The sequence below is a fragment of the Nilaparvata lugens genome, chromosome 1 (genome assembly GCF_014356525.2).
Source record: "Nilaparvata lugens isolate BPH chromosome 1, ASM1435652v1, whole genome shotgun sequence".
NCBI classification, from domain to species: domain Eukaryota; kingdom Metazoa; phylum Arthropoda; class Insecta; order Hemiptera; family Delphacidae; genus Nilaparvata; species Nilaparvata lugens.
Genome location: NC_052504.1, coordinates 55,943,176 through 55,964,165, shown reverse-complemented (window position 1 = coordinate 55,964,165; position 20,990 = coordinate 55,943,176). Strand labels below are relative to the sequence as shown.

General features: G+C 34.8%; 1 protein-coding gene across 2 annotated transcripts in view; it reads right to left on the bottom strand.

The window, feature by feature from the left end:
* The window catches only part of LOC111045397 (ABC transporter G family member 23), a 180,481-nt gene that overhangs the window by 144,944 nt on the left and 14,547 nt on the right, over positions 1 to 20,990 (bottom strand). The window contains exon 1 of one of the 2 annotated variants that reach the window (XM_022330793.2): positions 20,347 to 20,607. The exons of the other annotated variant lie outside the window; for it this stretch is intronic. Coding sequence (XP_022186485.1) covers positions 20,347 to 20,405 — 59 coding nt within the window. The 5' untranslated portion in view covers positions 20,406 to 20,607. Of the gene's footprint in view, positions 1 to 20,346; positions 20,608 to 20,990 lie in introns of those variants that run through there. 2 annotated transcript variants of the gene reach the window in all.

The window sequence follows — 20,990 nt, the reverse complement described above, 5'->3', positions numbered from 1 at the left end:
CCTTTAACCAACATCTCTTCATGGATTGCCTTATTTATTAGAAGAAATTACAATCATCGCAAGGTGTCATCGTGACCCCTTGTGGGATTTGTTCAATGGTAAAATACAATTACTAACAATAAGCTTATAATGACATTATATGATGACAATCAAATAACATCAGAATCCAAACGTAATGAACTTTTTCTTAGAAGATATTAGAGTCATTATATCCTTAATAATGGGTCAATATTTTGATACAATCTTCACCAAAATGAAAGTTTGCATTCCTATATGAGCAGGTTTCATTTGTGCTTTTTCCATTCAAATTGGACAAAAAATAAAGCCGAAATACAGATAGTGCGATCATACTGCGTTCCGCAGCTCTAGATTGGAAACTATGTCTCTAAACCAAGTGAATTAACACTGATTTTCTAATAAGAAAGTTGAACAATTTAATGGTGTTGTTTTATAGAATAACCATTTGATACTTGATTGAATGCTGTAATCATAGTTTGAAAATATCAAATACCATGAGGTCTTCAAATTGTCATGATATTTTGGTAAACGATTTAATTTACAAAGCAAGCAGGGTTCTTGTCACTGCTCAGGACCAGTCTGGTAATTTCATGTATTTCATCATTAATCAGCTCGTTATAATGATTTAAACGTAAATATTGGAGAAAAGAAGCTTGTATTTCATTTTCCATCCGGAAAACTAGGTTTAAGAATCTCTTTGTGGTAATGATGAGTATAACAATATTATAAATCAATCACTATATAGATTTCCACATAAATTATTGTTTGTTTCATACAAATAAAACCCTCGAACAAGTCTTTTATTGAACAAAACGAACAGAAAAGTAAAGAATTTCATCCCGAAAGCTTGGTTCACAAACCTGGTTCTGAGAGTCGTGACCTAGATTGTAATTTTAAAATTACTATTCAGTTCAACTATCCTTGCCTACGTCTGCTGACCAATTTCGAGCTAGAATTATCAAGAATGTGAACCAACGAACCAATGCAAGTGATACTTGCATTGAACAGGTTTCCACTCACAAAAAGGGATTCAACGGATCAAATTATTGTAATATTGGAAGCCTAATGTGACTTTAATGGTTAATAGAGCTCAGAAAACAACGTATCTTCAAGTAAGTAAGGAGGGAGAAACGGAAGACCAAACAAGAATATCATAATGAGTAGAAACAGAAGGTGTGAATTAGCTCTTTAGCCGTTCTTAGCTCTTCTTTCCCTCTTCCCTACCTATTTTCTACTCCTAATCCCTCATTCGGTTACGCCCGATGAGCGATCTCCGTTGAGCGATTTTGGGGGTTAGCAGTCCGCTGAGCGATCCATTGTTCAGAATAACAATGAGGATAGGGAGACGCTATGAATAGGAGGACTTGGATGTCATTAATAATCAGGGACAGTGACGGAGGAAGGCCACAAGCGTATGTGTATACTCGCAATACGATATTATATTGATGATGATTGAATCCTACCACCTTCCATAAAAAGGAATCAGTAATAATTGTTAAGCAAAGATCGAATAGCTTTCTGCTTCGAACAGTTCAAATTCATCTTTATTATAGCCTATAATAAATTTATATATAACAATTTACAATTCCAACAAGCTCTATCAATCATCTGCATTTCTTCAAGTGAATGATTAACACTAGCCTACTGCAAATAGATAAGGTATAAAATATCTCACAGATATCAAGAAGATTTAAGATCAACTTCACATCTAAAGGAATCTACATTCACAAGCATCACAAATTTCAATTTTATGCCAATCTACAATCGTCAATAAATAACTGGAATTTATTCAGTCATTTTTTGGAAATGGAATAGCTTTTTCAAAAATTTACACCCTAAGACTGTGCAAATGCTAAAATTAAACTTTCTTCTGGTGATATTTTTCAAAGACTTATGAGAACAGTTTGTAAAAGTTATAACAGTTCATTAGAAAAAATTATTATTTAAGAACAAATGATTTATTTTTATGGAAGGTGGTGGGTTCTGAAGTTCTGATTCACTCATTATCATCAATATATCGTATTGCGAGTATACACATGACACTACCCATTTAGCCTTCCTCTGTCACAGTCCCTGATGATTGATGACACCCAAGTCCTCCCATTCTTAGCGTCTGCCTATCCTTATTGTTATTCTGAACAATGGATCGCTCAGTATACTATTTTTTGCTGAATCGCTCAAAAGGATTTTTTTTCAAAATCCTCAAAAGGATTTTCTCTATCCTCTGTTCTCCTAGAGAACACAAAATCAAAATTCTAATGCATGATGACTAAGAGGATGAAAACTAAAAGAGGATGGATAATAAGCAGGACTTTGACGAAGAAACGAAAAAGAAAAGAGGAGAAAATTTAAAAAAGAGAACTCATGGCTGTTAAATTAGGTGGTCGCTACTGTACTGTTACATTTGACACAACTGAAAGGAATGTCAGACGTCTGCTTGGAATAACAATCACATACAGACAGGTTTTTTAGACTGCTTATAGCTTCCATTGTAGATAGTACATGCTGATAAGATATGAACAATTAGAAAAGTTCAGAAAGTGAAGTGAAGTTACTGAGAGTAATTTAAATTGAAAATACTGTAATACAATATTTCTCTCTTCGCTCCCCTGAACGTCTGATCTCTTCATTAAATTTTAGTGCTTTCATATCAGTAAGTAATTAATACTCAATAAGAGTATTAATTTATCTTCGAATAAATCGTTAGTGAAACACAGTACAGCGCACTTATAAGTAATATAATGATCAAGTTAATGAATTCAATACAGGTGACAGGAATTTAGTAGTCTTTTCACATAATGAAAAGCACACTATTTTGTCTTTCTCTATGAAACTCAAGTTTTTATGTTAATGGGTTCATGTTCATGGTAATAACATCAATTAAGTGCTCAGATGGCACATATCAAACTCATCAAACTTCAAAGGAAATCACAACATACTGAAATACTGAAACTCAACACTCTCAGTTCATCATACAACTGACGATAGTAAAAACTCAAGATCTGTGCAAATAAACTATCTTTTTAGAAAAGGCTACAAAGCATTGCGTTTCATCTCATTGATCACCAAGTTCCTGGATCAGAGAAGAGAGACTATTATAGAAATACAGAAGCAAGTTGCAGAAAAGCGAAGCATAAATAACAGAGCCAACCATCACTTTCACTTTCAATGTTTACCATTATCCAACAACATGCGTTTCCCATCACCGAATCACAAAAATAAAAACGAAAGGAAATGGAGAAGTGTTATAAGAGGAAGTTGGACTGGGTATTATCCTCCCACTAAGTTCGCGGTTAGCGCATAGCTCTCAATCTATAATCAGGAGGATCGGAAGAGAGAAAGAAGTAAGTGCGTAGGACAAAGAGAGCAGATACCATGCAGTACCTGACCTACAAACGTGAGTAGAAACACTTGGAAGTACATTTGACCAAACACAGATTCTAATTTCTGCTGAAGATGATGTTCATACTCTACATTATTAGGTACTCTATAATCATTTGGGGAGACCGGTCTCACAGAATGTCAAACTATCATGAGACAACTACACTAATTTATGAATCCTGTAACTTCAAGTAAATCTACGACATTGTACATAAATTAATTAAAATTCTGCATAGGAACAGTATGAGAAACGAGGAGTTGTACAGTTGTTCCGTTAGGAGAGAAGAATTAAGAGTAAAATTTATTTCAGTATAGGTTTGTGATTGAACGCATTCATCTATTTTATCCTCGGAGAGTGAAATTAGGGTGCAGGCGGACCTCCATCCATGAAACCAACCTTAATGGGTTGAATAAAGATTATACATCAATGTACCTTCAAATAGATGGGTTCCGAGCTACCGGAGATTGAGTAACAACAATTCACCGAACACAAAATAACAATATGAGAGCAGCAATTGCGTTGTCATTAAAACATCTAATTGGATTGGAGACGAATATCAGAAAATTCAGCCAATGAGAGAGCAGATATTATGACATAATTGCAGAAACGGCTAGGAATTGATTCAATAAGGATACAATCATAACTATGACCAATTCCGTAGACATAGTAGGAGTTGAATGACTCTATTTGAATAATTCAACCACTTACAAGAGCTATCCAAAATGATGGTACGAATTTTGTGATCGTGACAAGAGTCTACGAAAGTTGGCAAAGTTAACCAATGAGAGAATATAGATTTGTTTGACATGACAACAGAGTTGAGTGTCAGAGAAGAACTTTTCTAAAGAAATATGAGTTGAATAACAAAAGATTCAACCTATCATAAGCTTGTCAAAGTGAGAGAAAGAAATTTTGCATTATAACAACAGCCTATCATAAGAGACAAAATATGGGAGAATTTAGCCAACCAAAAGCCAACTGAATCTAGTGGAACGGTCGTTCCACCACCCGTCCGATTTGATTATCTAATCTAAGCAAATAAGAAAATTGAAAAGACCGACGCCACTATATATTCTGTAACTAACTTCCCATTGATTTTCGCATGCTGCCATCTCAATTTACGCGGAAGGTAGTGAAAATTTTAAAATTTTGTAATGTAATTATTTTTTAAGATTTTTGAGCGCTTTCATTTAAGACCAGAACGATATAAATTCAATCTCACCCACTTAGAAACCACGAATGGGAAAGATTGTAAACTTCCAGAAATAAAACAGAGCTAACAAGCGCGCCCACGCCCTCCCCCAAGATATCTTCCAAATTTTATTTCTATGTTGATTTCCAACGTCTAAAAATCAGTCAATTTTATGGAAGTATAAATTACAACAATTTCATTTCACTTCTCATACGTACAATTTTTTGGCATGGCACCCTTTTCAGAGAATCTCTGTCCATGGTTTCCAGTATTTCTTCGCATTCTTGTATGAATAAAGAAACTAATGAAACAATTTTTGAGAATGTTACTATGATCTAGAAAGTAAAAGTAAACAAACACCTATGAACCTATGATGCGCATTTCCAAAGACTCATGGAGAATGTAAACTCATAATGGAGGGATAAGGGAGGCAGGTTTTTCATTTATGTATAGCATTGCTTTTTTTACCAAACTGTTTGAATACTTACTCTCATTATGTATTGCAATGGGAGGAGGGTTTCATATTCACGGTACATCAGAACATTTTCTCACTAAAAGCTTAAATAATTTTGTTGGACTTTTTTTGGTACACAAATTTCAGTTTCCACACCTGTTTTCAATAGGGTTGGGGTAGAGGACAGGTGACAAACTCTTTTTTGGAGAGGATATCAATTCTATCGTTATAGCAAAAGCAGAAAGGATTTGAGTGGGAGACAGCTGTTTCTTTAAACCCCAAATAAAATATACATTATAATTAATGCGACCATGCCTCAATGTAATCTTAAGATTAGCGTTGAACGTAGATGTTGCTTATGGGCCCAAGAGAGAGGGCAATAATTATTAACCCCAACCTAGTACAGAATACCCCTAGCCTAAATATTTTCTGATCGTTCTGACAACGATCATCCACAATTTGAAACGACGATAGCAATTCAAAATTACAATCCAAAATTTCAGAACAGTCAAATTCGAAGTATATTTTCCACATATGAGACAAAGGTATCCTGCTGACTCTCAGAAGTTTCCCAATCTAGTAATTAATCTCATTATGCAAGTGGAATTACTAGAAGGCAAGCTTTCAATGTGTAGCATTACTATGGAAAATTACTAGCCGTGACGCGAAAGATAACAAGGATGGCCAGACTCAGTGTGTCTATTATTGTAGACCTATCACAAGTGCGTGAAATTAAAACAATTCAATTGTGATGTGAATGATAATATAACCCATCCCGCAGTCAGAATACATACCATTTTGCCATGCTCATGCATATGCCTATAGTCAGTCAGTGTGTGAAGGCTAAAAGCTCCATTATGTCTTAACTCTTGAATTCCGCATCGAAAATAATTATTCTCACAGCTCTCCAGCCAACTACAATCAAGATCAAGTTCAATTGGAATGCTAATTTGGATTCTGCCAAATATAGGCTGTTATTATTGGATTTGATGGAATGTGTTACGTCAAAATTGGTCTACTACAGCACTATTCCTATTGAATGTATACATTGATTACTAGACAAAAGGAAATGACTGATCCAAAAAATATTTGAAACAATACTAAATCAAATGATTGGATACAAAGAGTTTTGGAGTCCTCATATCAAACCGATACAAATCTTTCAAGGAATCATTTCAAAAATAAACAGATTTTCAAAAACTGCAAGACTTTATCAAGATTCTGTCTAAATTAATAGTGTCCTATTGTACATCTGACCCGTATAATGATAGGCTGTTTCGAGGTCATATCAATATAGCTAACTAGTCATTAAGACAGGTAGGCATACGTTGATTGCTTCTCAACTATTCGCACAGACTATCCATCCAAACACTAAACATGTTGAGCAAACTTCGGTTGGAGTTAACACTAAATGAGACAAATAAGCATTTTAGTGGATAAATCAAAATGATTGTCTTCATTAGTGTTTTATTTATTTGTTCATCCACGTAACAGCAATAATATATTTATTGAGATACGAATTGGGGCACTGCTGGCCTTATCCTGTGCTGCATTGTCACGTTAAATAAATTCAAATTCATGAAAAATCGCATTCACTCTGACAACCTCAATATTCGGTCGGCTGTAAGGCCCTCACTTTCCTATTCTTTACTTATTTATTCCAGACTATGACTTCCAGCATATTATATTCATCTCTTCATAACGTGCATGATAAGAGTAATCTGTATTATGATAAAATAGGAGTGTTTTACGACAAAAACTGAGAAAATATGACCTGCACAATACTTTACTGTGATCAGTTCTCAAGTTGCTTTAATTGTAAAGTCCACTTTACTTGCAGAACTACTCTACAAAACCACTTCTCTTAGTGCATCTTAATAACAACAATTTCTTGCGGAAAAGCAATCAACAAACAAATTTCAAATTGTACGAGTCATGCACCAAAGTGACATACAGGTAATCAAGACGAATCAGCGAGGAGGATTAGTAGAAACAAACAATAAGCTGATAAAGATGACAATACAGTAGAAACGAACGTTAATGGATACAAGAAAGAGGTTTGGCCGAGACAAAGTGTGAGAAAGGAGATGAAAGATGAAGAAGAAGAGGAGGAAGAGAGGATGATGATTGAGAGAGAAGAGTAAGATAAGAATGAGGAGGAGTAAGAGTAGGAGTCGGAGGAGGAGGAGGAGGAGGAGGAGGAGGAGGAGAGGAGGAGGAGGAGGACGACGACGAAGACTCTCCTAATGGAGTTGTCGATAATTATTGCACAAATATGACGTGCAAAAATGAGACGGCATTTTTAGAAAATTGACAGACTATTTAAGAAGATGAGTTTGAAGATTTACAAAGTGGCAGCACTTTTAATCGTACCGTACACATTTCCATCTCAACATCAGCGAAAAAACACTCAGACAGTCAGATTATGAAAACTTGGAAATTATGATGTCTGGGAACACTTAAGAAAAGTATTGGAGTTAGCATAATGTACTCCATTTACAGTAGTAAGTAAAACACGATAAAAATTGTCAATACCCTTCATTTTGCTGCAACACTACTAGTTCCAACTCTTCAAGAGCCATTTTCAAGTGTAAATGAAACAAATAAACAATATTGAATTAATGCTAGTATATCTTTATATGGTTTAGTTCATGAACTGAAAAACTTTACTGAAAATGGGTTGTCTAAATCAAACTGAATAAAGTTCATTATAGTAATAATTTATTCCTATTTGATTTTGTTGCTATAAAAAATAAAATAAATATTCTTTCACATTTAGCATACCGCTTTTATTTTCATGTCTGATTTTTTATCCAACTGATAATAAATTATGATGGGATTCTATTGAGGGTTTAGCGAAACTAGTTTTAGTTTTTGAAATGTATAATTTCATTGAAAATGGGTTTGTTCAAATTAAATTGAATTAATTTTATTAATTCATTTCCATTTAATTTTGCTGCAGTATAGATACTAAATTTTTATTTAAATTTAGTTTACAGCTTTTATTTCCGTAATTTAATATTTCCACAATCGAATTCATACCTACATAATTATGATTCGATCCTATTAAATCAGCAAAAGCTGATTTTTGAGTTGTATTAATTGATTTCAAGGCCTGAGAATGTTATCGAAATCTTGTGTGAAAATTTCTAAGAAAATGGAATCCTATCATAATGATTTATTTATTATTAGATAGATATAAATTCTGACATGAAAATAAAAGTAGTAGGCTAAATGTGAAATAATATTCATATTCATACAGCAACAAAATTAAATAGGAATAAATTACAAATGAACTTGATTCAGTTTGATTTAGACAACATAATTTCAGTAAACTTTGCAGTTCATGGAACTAAATCATATACTAGCATTGATATAACTCACTAGTCATAAACTAGCATTAATCAATGTTTTTTATTTATCTTATTTACTCTTGAATATGACTCTTGAAGGGTTGAAACTAGTAGTGTTGCAACAAAATAAAGGGCACTCGATCATTTTTATCGTGTTTTAATAATCAGTAGCCAATAATCAAAGAAGAGTGAACATATGTATACAGATGAACTATGATCTGGAAATTCTTCGAAAACATTTGATAAAAGAGTAACTTATTACAAGAATATATATCTCACATAAGGTGAGATTTGGTGCAGATAGTTGATTAGAGCAGACTGATAATTATATTTTTCTGCTTTAAGGTGTTAAAAATTATAAATCCTCAGCTGTAGAAAGTAAAAATCTCACATAATATCCTTTTATCATTTTTTCAAATAAATCTATAATATCCAAACAAATATTAATTTCTGAACACTTCTATCAACCTGAACATAATCTATCAATACATTTATGTTACTATGAAACTATATCCTATTATATTAAGCGAGCAATTTATGTACTTATATATCTGGCTATTTTTATATCTGGTTATTTATGTTTATTATTTATTTATCTCGAAAACGGCTCTAACGATTTTCACGAAATTTGGAAGATAGTAGGTTTATGATATGAAGATTCGATTGCACTAGGTCTCATTCTTTGGAAAACTCGCTGAACGACATTAAAAGGATAATTCATCCTTGGAAAACAGATGATAATTTCGTCGTCTTTCGATAACAGAAGATGCGTGTGCCTGTGTGGGAGAGGAAAGAATCATTTCCAGCTGTGTAATCATAATCAATCAGTGAAAAATTTTATCTAGCTAGACAATTTAATCGATTTGATCAACATAATCTGATTTTTTGACATGACATGATAATCCTCCTAAACTAGAGTATATCATAATTTTCAAAGTTGATCATTATTTGACGATTTCAAGTGATTAGTGAGTGTTATTATGTTATTCAATTTGGTTTGTATATAATCTAAATTATAATTTTTTTGTTTTCAAATGTTTGAACACAAAATTGAACCTGAATTCAAGTGTATGGAACATAGCCTACTTTCTGGACTATTTATAGTGTATAAATCAAAATTCGGGAAAAAACAGCAGTTTTGGGCTGTGCTTCCCCAATCATTTTAAAGAATTGTGTTCGGTTTATCAATAGTCAATAAATAAATAACGAGCGAAGCTCGGTGTCCCGATATTGAATTATTATAAGTATAATTTGAGAACATTTTAGTAAGAAATTATTATGAAGAAATGGGTTCAGATAGAATCATCTGGAAGTTGACAATGGTCCCCTCTAGAATTATACAGTGATACTAGACACTAGAGGCGACAAGCATGGACAACCGTCCAGAATTTCATGAATAATAAATAACGAATCATCATACTGAATGAGTTCCTTTCTTTTCATCACGACTTGATGAATGGCCACTATTCTTCCAGATACAGTATTGTTAATTTCAGATTCTGAGAAATCTCCACCCGTACTATTATTCTCTGTAAATGAGAAACCCAGATGATACCTATTGTAAATATTTCCAGACAACGTTGAGAAAACAATGAAACCAGAAAAAATGTCAATATGATCAATTGCAAAATTGTCTGAAATTCAGGCTCAGTTATAAATACAAATATCAACATCATTGATCATAAATATCCTTGAATACTCGTTTCCACATGGTTTGATTGTCAATTCTATCATGCAAATTACAAAGAGCATATCCACGAAACCCATGCTATAACGGTAATCGTTGTTATGCTAAACTGTAAATTCAAAATATTATACTGTACTTAGCAGCTAAACTGGTGATAGAGATTATAACTATGTTGAAGGATTCCATTCTATGTATTTTTCAATATATAGCAATGAATAAGGACACACTTCCATTGTAATATTAGTCTTCTTCTTCTTCTTCTTCTTCTTCTTCATCCTCGCCACTTCCCGTTATGCGGGGTCGGCTTTACCAATCCTGAGGCGCCATTCCTTCCGATTATAGGCATCGTTTGTAGAAAGATCCAAATTTTTCATGTCCTTCTGGACATTCGTCATCCAGGTAGTTTTTGGCCTACCTCTTTTTCTTGTTTGTGTAGCCATGGAGAGGCACTTTTTCACCACGTGATCGTCGGATCCTCGCATAACATGACCTTACCACCTCAGCCTGGACTCTTTAAGTTTCTCAGCAATAGGCGCTACCTTGAAACTGCCACGTACATGTTCATTACGGATTTTATCTTTAAGGGTAACTCCTCCTGACCACCGCAGCATGCGCATTTCCGTGATATGAAGCTTTTGCTCATGTGTTTTCAATGAAGCCCATGTTTCGCCTCCATAGAGTAGAACCGGTCGTATGCATGTTTTGTAGACCCTGCCTTTTGTTCTAATGGGCATTCTTGGATCACAAAGGACACCTGTTAGCTCGCGCCATCTGTTCCATGCAGATGTTGTTCTATGTGTTATATCTGCTGTTATTGTGCCATCGTCTGAAATTACTGACCCTAGGTATTTGAATTTGCTCACTCCAGGTAGTATGATGCCATCTAGTTTGAGATCTGGATTTGTCCTACCAAATGTGTCTGGGTCGAAGTTGCACATCATATACTCGGTTTTGGTCCTGCTAATGCGCAGCCCATTTGGTTCAAGAGCTCATCGCCACTGCTCCAGAGTATCTTGTATTTCTTTTATGCTGTCTGATATCAATGCTACATCATCTGCATACAACAGGTTCCATGGCAGGGGTCTCTGAATCTTCTCAGTAAGGTAGTTCATTGTAATGTTGAATTGGGCTGAGAGCACTACCTTGATGAACTCCTACTTTTACACCAAAACTCTTTGATAGACCGGCTGTACTTCTAACACGTGTTTGTACATTGTCATACATGTCCTGGATGAGATTTATATAGACTTCAGGAATGCTTTGATATCGCAAGGCTTGCCATATTAATGTCCTTGGTACACGGTCGAAGGCCTTTTCAAGGTCTATAAACACCATCCAGAGATTTTGATTATTTTCTCGGGCTTTTTCCATCAACAGCCTTATTGCGTGGATTGCATCAGTCGTTCCCTTAACTGAAGCCAAATTGATTTTCGGTCAGGTTTATTACATTCTGAAGACCTTCGCTTATAATTCGTTCCCATATCTTCAATGTGTGGGAAGTAAGTTTAATACCACGGAAGTTTCCACATTCTCGGACATCACCCTTATTCTTATAAAACGGGACTAAAGTGCTTTCTCTCCATTTAATATTATTCCATTGTAATATTAGTAGCGCAAGTAATTGAAATAAATCACCACTAGGTCAAGTTCACGCGGTTCATTAGCTTTATAAAACTAATCTGAAGGAAATTCAAAGTAGCAGTAATTATAAAAAAAACGAGTCTTTGTTTATTTGCAGAAGGGAAGACATACCTATTACGGTATCCCACGGTTTATATGGAGTATTATAATTATCGTTTTCTTCATTACTATCAAGAATAGAACAAAAGGTAAATATAGTGTTATGATAATGTTGACCTTAGGTTAGGAATGAAATGAACGTAGGGAGTAATTTATTAAACTCAAGTTTTAAATAAGCTTCTTAGCTCAGTTTTGTGGGACGTCGACTCTTCATATGAGGCTGTACATTGCTTTTAGTTTTGTTACTTTAGTTAGATGCTCTTCATTGAGAGAGTCAAAAACTTAAAAAAACTATGATTAGTTAAAACAAAAAATTTTGTCACTTTCCAACAATAAAAGTTATCGTTTCTGTTCTACTCATTGGAAAACTGCAGCTTGTTTCATAAAACTCAATCTTTTTTTCATGGCAATTTCATCTCACGTATTTCTTCAACACTAGTTATTTTTCTCGTAATTGATGAATCCACTAAGACATATCACAGAAACATTTTCAGGACTTGATAACGTTACGATATAACGATGTTTTATTTATATAACTTTTGTATTATTTGTTTTTCTGTGCATGTATCTCTAACTGTATTTCTGTATTTGTATGGCTGGTCCGTGAACAAATAAAATTATTATTATCATTTGTTTTTCTCTATGAGAGTCTCACAATCATGATAGCCTCAAGACATTATACGAGTAATTTTCAGCATATAGTATGTAGTGTTCTTGAGTTTTGTTATTTGTGATCCATTACGATTTTAATTATGTATAACTCTTATATTTCATCAGAGTCTGTGGCGAAATGGGAACCTTTATAGGAGAGATATGTGTATCTGTATCAGCTTCAATAGAAATCAATACCTGAGAGATTTGGAATTGAATGGAAACTCTCATTTAGCATCATCAAATTCGAATTGTTTATTATTTTATAATTGACCAGAACTGAGGTAAGATTGAAGTCAACTTCAATTCACTCCCAACACAAGGGATCTTATATTGGCAGTGCCAAAAATTACATTGATAATATTGTAGTACTCATGTTTTCATGTCAATTTGTATTGTATACTGTCCAAATCTTATTGTACAATAGTTATGTATTTTTTATTTCTTTTTTTTTTGGCAAGAAATAAAAATTCAGAATTATCAGCAATGAAAGGAACTTACATTCTGAGTTCTAATCTCACTATTTCCAACGAAACAAAAGTAGATATGAGTTAACGGCAGCATAGGAAATAATGGAAAAATTCTGTTCAAGACAAGAAAAATTCTATTCTGGTCCGGGGCAAAAAGCTGTAAACTAATCGAACTGGTGGAGGCTAAGTGTGTACGTAATAGAACAGGTTTGCTATTGACGTATAGAGGAGCTTGTTCTAAAGCTTGTTCTTGACAACTGCGCGATTATTACGGAACAAGGCAGGCTCAACTCTAGAATAATTTAGAATTCTACATCCTTCTTCACGATGGATCTCGTAATAATTTCACGGCAAGGGCTGTGAACAGGAAGGAAGGAAGTATGAGGAGTATGAGGAGGATAGGGAGAAGGAGGAGTAATAGGAGGTGAAGAGGAAAAGAGTAAAGGTGGGTGAAGAGAGTAAAGATGTTGATGATGATAATGGAGAAGATGGGGGGTTAGATGAAATAGAAGAGGACATGGATGAGAAGAAAAAGAGGAAAAGAAGGAGGAGGAATCGCTGAAGTGAGGAAAGAAGATGACATAGATATATGAAGATAAGAAAGATAATACATTGGTGAAAATTGTGACAACGAGATGAGAATAACAAAAATGGAAGGTAAAAGAGAAACAGGAGATTTGAAAGGAAGAAGTAGAATCAAGAGGAAGTAGAAATAAGTAGTATAAGTAGAAACAAAAGCCGCGATTAGAAGAAATAATGAAGCTGGACAAAATAAGTATTATAGAAAGTATAAAAATAAAGAGTATAAAAATGAGGGTTGAAGGAGAAAATGAAGAAATGGAGGGGGATGGGGAAAAATGGAGGGATGAAGAAAAGGAAGAATGGAGCAAGAGGAAGGAGAGGATGAAAGCAGAACAAAGAAATCAAGAAGTTATGAAATAAACTAAAATGAGAAAAAAGAATGAAAAGCCCAATAATGAAGTTACGATAACAAGAAGCAAATACTGGGAAAATAATAGAAACGGGGGAAATGATAAGAAGGGCGACGTGGAAGAATATGAAAAAGTAATAAGAAGGAGAAAGACGAAATAGAGGGGAAAGGAGGATGACGAATTACGAGAGTAAGTAGAACAAGACTGAAGAAGGAGAAAGAGAAGCAATGAATAATTATTGTGATGATGTAGAAGAGGAATGAGTGTGGGACGGCGGCCTGGGAATTTTCCACAACTGAAATAAAACAAGTTTACTGGACAGTAATAAAAGCGAACGGACGAACATTGATGAGCAAGTCTCACTTCACTTATCGCCGGAAATAATCGTAATCTTGCAAACACCTCTACAGTCTACACTGCCCAAGTACACTGGCAAACTCATTTGGGAAAACATGACTGACTGTACTTAATACTTCATTTTGCAAAAGGTATAAGTATAACATTTTTCGCCTAACTTTGTAAGTGAGTTCACCGGGGCGTGAAATGAAGACGATGAATGATAGTGGAAGAATACAACAAAAACTGGACGAATACAATGAAGTGAACCAAAAAACAAACTCTGAGAAATTAAGGATTGAGAAGTAGATTTGAAAACTGTAATAAAACAAATCCAAGTAGAAGATGAGAGATAACATAAGATGGGGAAAAAATTCCAAGATATAGATGAAAAATTTAAAAATAAATAAAGATGAACTAACAAAAGGTAGTTCCGCGGTCTCAACAGCTTTTGAGGTTAACCTTGACGAGTGGTAAAATGGTAACGTATGTACATAAAAAAACTTACTAACTGCTGATAGGATGGCTCCATCGATATTATCATTGTATTTAAACATAAATAGAACTATATCTTACTGTATTATATTGATTTTTTGGTGAGTATGATGCCTACACGCTGAGCTCTAGACTTGTGCTTGGATAAACAACTGATGATGAGAGATGATTGGACAGCTTTAGATGGGTTCCGAACCACCGGGAAGCGATTTTTAAACTCATATGATATTTGGAGGGGTTCTTAAGTAATAAGTGGTCACCCTTACAACGGAATTTGCAAGAGTATGCATGACATTCACTTACATTATCGAATTTATATTAAAAATTTATTTATTGAATCGTGATATGATATTGAGTTTAGTATGATAACAATTAAAGGTATTTTGTGGTAGATGACCTATTATCCCTGTAGAACCTTCTAGGCCTAAGAGGTCTTTACAGTGGTATAGCCCTTTAGTAACAGTGTACAGTGTTAATCCTTTAGTAACATGCATGTAACACTAAATGATTCGGGAATTTTTGTCGTAGTTGGACTACAACCGGAAAAGTTGGCTGTTGGGAATCAACTGAGATTAGGTTGGCAATCAACCCGATTTCCATAAACACTGTCATAAATTCACTTGAATTTCAAGAATGGTTTCTAAATCTTGATTGCACGAATCAAGATCAACCTTAAAAAATGGTAGAATAAATTGAATTACAGTTGTGTTGGATGACAGGTTGTTTACAATAGTGGGAGCCACTGATTCAAAGTTGTAAGCCCAACTCTGCCAGCCCCATTAAGATAAGATCAACTGATCCACGATTTGTAGTTGACCCCGGTTAGTGCAACCAAGTGTAAGTACTTTTTCCAGTAAACTGCGTTACAATATTACATAATTATTGTACTGTATGATGCATGATGTTGCAAGCAGCAGTCAGTTGTTCATCCGGCGAATGTACGGTAAAACAGAGACGGATATAATGATAGAGAAACGGCTCCAGCAATCAAAACGCACGCAACTGTTTTCAACGGTCACCCATCCATGAATGGGCTGCATCGATCTTGCTCAATTCGAGCGCAATTGGGGCATTCAAACTGGTTCCTTCACTTTTGCAAACTTACTGATAAGTCTTATCACTCTCAATATGACGTTCTTATTGGAATAATAGACCTTTTATACCTAATACGAGTAATTAGTATGAGTTTTCATTCAGAATAATACCTTTATTAAAAAAAGTTGTTTTTCGCCACCACACAACTCTTCGCGAAATTCTAAATGAGTCAGAATTGAATCGACTGTAATAAATATTGAAGTGACTGAAAATAGCTCGAATTCAAAACGTGCATTTGATCAACAAAATACTTCAATTCCGTGAAATGTAAATTCACAGCGAAACATGAAAAAATGGCTATTTTGTTTAAGTGTTGAATTCAAAAGCTGAAATGGAAGCAAACTATAAATTTGACTCAGTCAAAAGTGAAGTGACTGAGAATAAAGGCAATATAGTCTGTTGAATTCAAAAGTTGTATTGAAGCAGCAGCAGCAGAATACTCCAGTTCCGGCCGGCCTTCACTAATTATATTCTTGTGATAGGCATTCTATTTCCACCATCTCCATGCTGCAGCCAGTTATAGCAGCAACTTCGCAACCTTCACCAAGTTGATAGCGGAAGTATTGATCAACTAATCAAACATCAACTGAATTCAGATTTGTGGAAGTTTCTGGAAATTAATCTTGAAGAAGTTGATCACCGAAATAAAGCTACGATTGAAATTTTCTCTATTTTTAATAGGCTAAATTTAATAAATACTTTCAGAAACAATTAAGCAGTTTTGATTGTGTTTAGCAATCTACGCTAACTTACTGGTAAATGCTTGTGAACCACTTCTCACTACTCGGCAGAATGATGCAAAAATCTATGTAGCTGCCAAATCTCTACAAAATTTGTAGGATAGTAGGTTGTGTGGATTAAGGCAGGATGGGTGGACATTTGACGAATATAAGGTTTACAAGAGTATTTGAGCACTTTTCAATAACATGCTTTTCGATAGACTCTGAGTAGTTTTATGAGATAGCCTAGGCTAGGCCACAGGAGTACAATATTTATTTGCAAACGATCTCATTACACACCGCTATTTTACGCTGCCGTATTGTGGAATGGTGATTAAGATGTTGAAAACTCAAAATTTGAATATTTCTCTTGTCTATAAATAAAAATGAAGCAATTTAAAATTGAGTTTTAACCTTCTTTAACCTCAAAATTGTTCCAGCAATCAAATTTTTAACTTAATATGTGTAACGCTAGTTCGCCTCCATGGTGCACATTGGGTATTGCTGAATGGACTAGCAAAATTATGGCGGTCAGACAAACTTATGTTCTCCTGACCGAAAACTACACAACATCTCAGAGAATTTGGAAATATACAGTGTATATCTAAGCATTTGAGACTCATTCCAAAGAAAGTATTAAGTTTAAGAAGTAATCTAGCATCTGTTTCATGTTTATCAGAGTACAAGAAAGATTATTAGAGTAGAGAAATCAGTAATAGAATGGAGTCAACAAAAGCAAAGCTATACTGATTGACAATGAAAGAAGTCAAAAACAATGAAAATTTGATTGCCAACAAATAAATAAGAAACATTAAGCCTTATCTTATGAGCTCTAATTAATAGTGAAGTCACTAAATCCTAATAATTCAAAAGAATTTTGTACTAATGTTCTTTTATTGTTGAATCAGAAAAGGTTGTACAACAACAGAAAATAGTTCGGTTTTGAGTTTTTAATGATTACTTCTAAAATCTTGAATTTATCAAAATCGAGTGAAAATTCAGAAATGAGTGGAGTTTTCAAGCTATAATCGAACTTCAATGTTATTGGAACATTATTCTGATCAATATAGACTTTGTACACGTTTCTAGGATTCAGAATACAGACTTTCAATACAGATTCAAATTTACAGCACATATACATTTAAATGTTTAAAGCCAATTAATTACAGAACAACAACATTCACTTTAGCTTACAACGGTAGGTAATATAATCATTCCTTAAATGACTCAATGATTCATCATTGAGGAATTCTTCAATGTTTATTTGAGTCATTTGAATTGTTCGTAGACGTAGCCACACGAATTGTTTTGTAACTTGTGACCCATCACGGTGGCATGACTGATTGATCCCTTATATTCAAATTATTTTTTGGAATAAATATGTTCAAGTGCTCAATGTTCACCTCATTCGCTAATAATGTATCGTGGAATGATAAACTGTTAAGAGCGAGAGCTTGACACACAATACTGTGAGCCATGAAATACTCTCTTAAAGAACTACATTATTTTAATAGAACGAAATTCCTAATGCCACCTGATGATTCCTTCAAAACAACTGGAACTGCAAATATTGACAAGAGGTAGTATTTTGTCTTGAATTATGTCCACGTGGATGTGGGTAACGGGAAGGATGGTGATAAGAGAGACCTATAGATTTTGTCAAACTCAAAGCCAAATGAATAAAATCATAAATTACAGTGAAATGGAAACAAGATTATGAAAAGTAATTTCAATAAATTCTGACAAGCATCGTGGAAGAAATTTTGTCGAACAAACAGCAATATTGTCAGTCTACCGTATTTCAGGAAATTCACTTTTTGAAGTAAAAATTGGTTTTGGACCATTCTCACGTATATAATATCTCCATAAGAAGAGTGTTGCAACAAGCGGAGTCGAATCGCACCAATCCCTAGATTAGTCGTGCCACATTTGTAACGGGTCTCGCCTCCCCCCCCCCCTTGTCTAGCCTAAACGCATACACAAACAAAAAATATGCACCAGTTTCAGAAATGTGCATTACATAATAATTTGTATATTACTGCATTGTGAGTATCATAACTGCTGGTACGCCTTTCTATATGATTACAGTATGCTGTTGGTTGTATTTGTAGGCCACTAGAAAAAATAAATTAATGAAAAATTGTTCATAAAATAATACATCCTAATAAAATATACAATAGGATACCCCCTTAGCCTTCCTTATCTTCACTACAAGTCTTTCCCAACAATTTCTAATTTGGACCTCTGAAGAAAACTCGTTTTTTTGTGTGTCTACTAGGTATTTGAGAAAATTTCAAATCCATCTTGTCGCACTTTTGAGTAGATTCTAACCATGTTTACAGATCCTCAATGTGTTTACCGAGTTGCGACGTGATCTCTCCCAAGTACCTACTTAGACCATGATAGATGATACGATTTCAAAAAAGAATTAAATATCGCTGCTGGACCTAATAGCAAAACAGACAGAAGCTTATGAAACACTGCTATTTTGGATCAAATCACAGAATAGCAAGTTGTAAAGACCTAAATAAAAATAATAGTGATCCTGTATTATTCTTATTGCGTCCATGTGTTAGAGAATTTTTGGGGTAGTACCACCTGACTCCAACAAACTAACACCATTCACTGTCTGGTAAGCTAGGCAAATATTATTTTGCGACAAAGTGGGTTTGGTGAATTTCGACCCATCAAGCAACATTTGTGCAACTTTCGAGACTTTGCAACCCAAACTTCTGCACCTGATAATGCATCTGTATAGGCTACGATTTCATAAACCTTTTCAAATCCTGAGCTGAATATTAATCAATACTAAATAAGTCTCAAAGTTGTCTAAATCACTCATCATCATCATCTACGGCTCTACAATCCAAAACGGATCTTGGCCTCCTCCAGCAATCGCCTCCATTCTACTCTGTCCATGGCAGCTCGTCTCCAATTTCTTACACCAAGCCTCCTTGCATCTTCAGTGACTGAGTCCATCCATCTCAGTCTTGGTCGACCAGGGCGTCTTCTTCCTTCCATGTTGTAATTCATGATTCTTTTAGCCGGATATGTGTCATCAGCTCTTTCAACATGGCCTGCCCACCTGAGTCTCCCTACTCTGATAATAGCCAGTGCATTGGCTATTAGGTGCAGTCTAAATCACTAATTTATTAAAATAACGAGGAACTATATCCGGTTGTTATTGTTACACACACTGTACTTACGCTATTGTAACGGTTCTTGTAGTGAATCAAGTTACTTATTTACTATTGAATATTGATAATGGTGTAACAACTGAAGCTAGTTCCTCATTATTTACAGAACTTCAAGACTACCCATTCAATATGGGTTGAAATATCTCATAGCACATACCACACAATACCGCCGTTACTAGTCTACAAGACAACAAAGGAATGTCTGGGATGTAAAGGCTACTGTCTCATTACCAGTAACCCATGCTTGTCAGATTGTTATGGAAATAATTACGATGGGATTCCTTACGATTGTTCACTTGAATTGGCCTACCGAATATTACCATTGTAATGAGCTTACGCCTAACGGTACCTATTAAACTTACGTAATTTTTGGTAATTCGAAATTTGGTATAGGCTACTATTCACCACGTGTCAGGACAAACTGATGATAATAATTTATCGTATTATTCATTATGTAGACTAGAAGCTATCATAAAATGGGAAACAAAGCTCATCATGTGTCACACCACACTGCATACTCATCACCAACTCACAATCCGTTAATTGAACATCCATCAAAACTTTCGCAATATTCATCATGTGTCATCGCAACTCACATCATCCAACAATATATCAAATAACTTACGTTAAACTACTGCTCCAACTGAACATCTTCCGTATCTTATCGCTTTGCGCCTGATCCATGGTATGTTGATTTGTGATCCTATTTGTGAAGCACAAGAGTTCCCCGAATGTGAACGTCGACAGAGAAACCAAGAAGCACAACAATTTTATACACCCGTGCAATTATCCATACACAGAGCGAACACTGCTCTAAAACTACTGGCGAAATATTATCTATAACGCACTCAACTTCAGTGTTACTACTACTGCTTCGGTGACTGTTGAACGAAGAACTGAAAAGGAATCCAAAGAAGCTGACTGCCTCGGCGGTAAGAACTTCCCCTCCCCTCCTCAGTCTTCTACCATCACCTCCTCTTCCTCCGACACATTCTCCTTTGCCTTCTAACTCCTCCTCCTCCTCCTACTACTTCAAAGCAATCAGAACAGGTAGGTTTCACTGCTCTAGCAATGGTTGCAAGGTGCGTGTTGTTGAATGATTGTTGGAGAGAGAGAGTGAGTGAGGGAAAGAGTCAGAGTTGCATTGACCACAAATTCAACCATGTAGATAGTAGAGGCCTCCATACTGTACTCTACTGGAATATTCACCTATTCTTCTTCTATTTTTATGTTTCATTATCTAATTTCTTTTCTTCCTATCCATTTTTT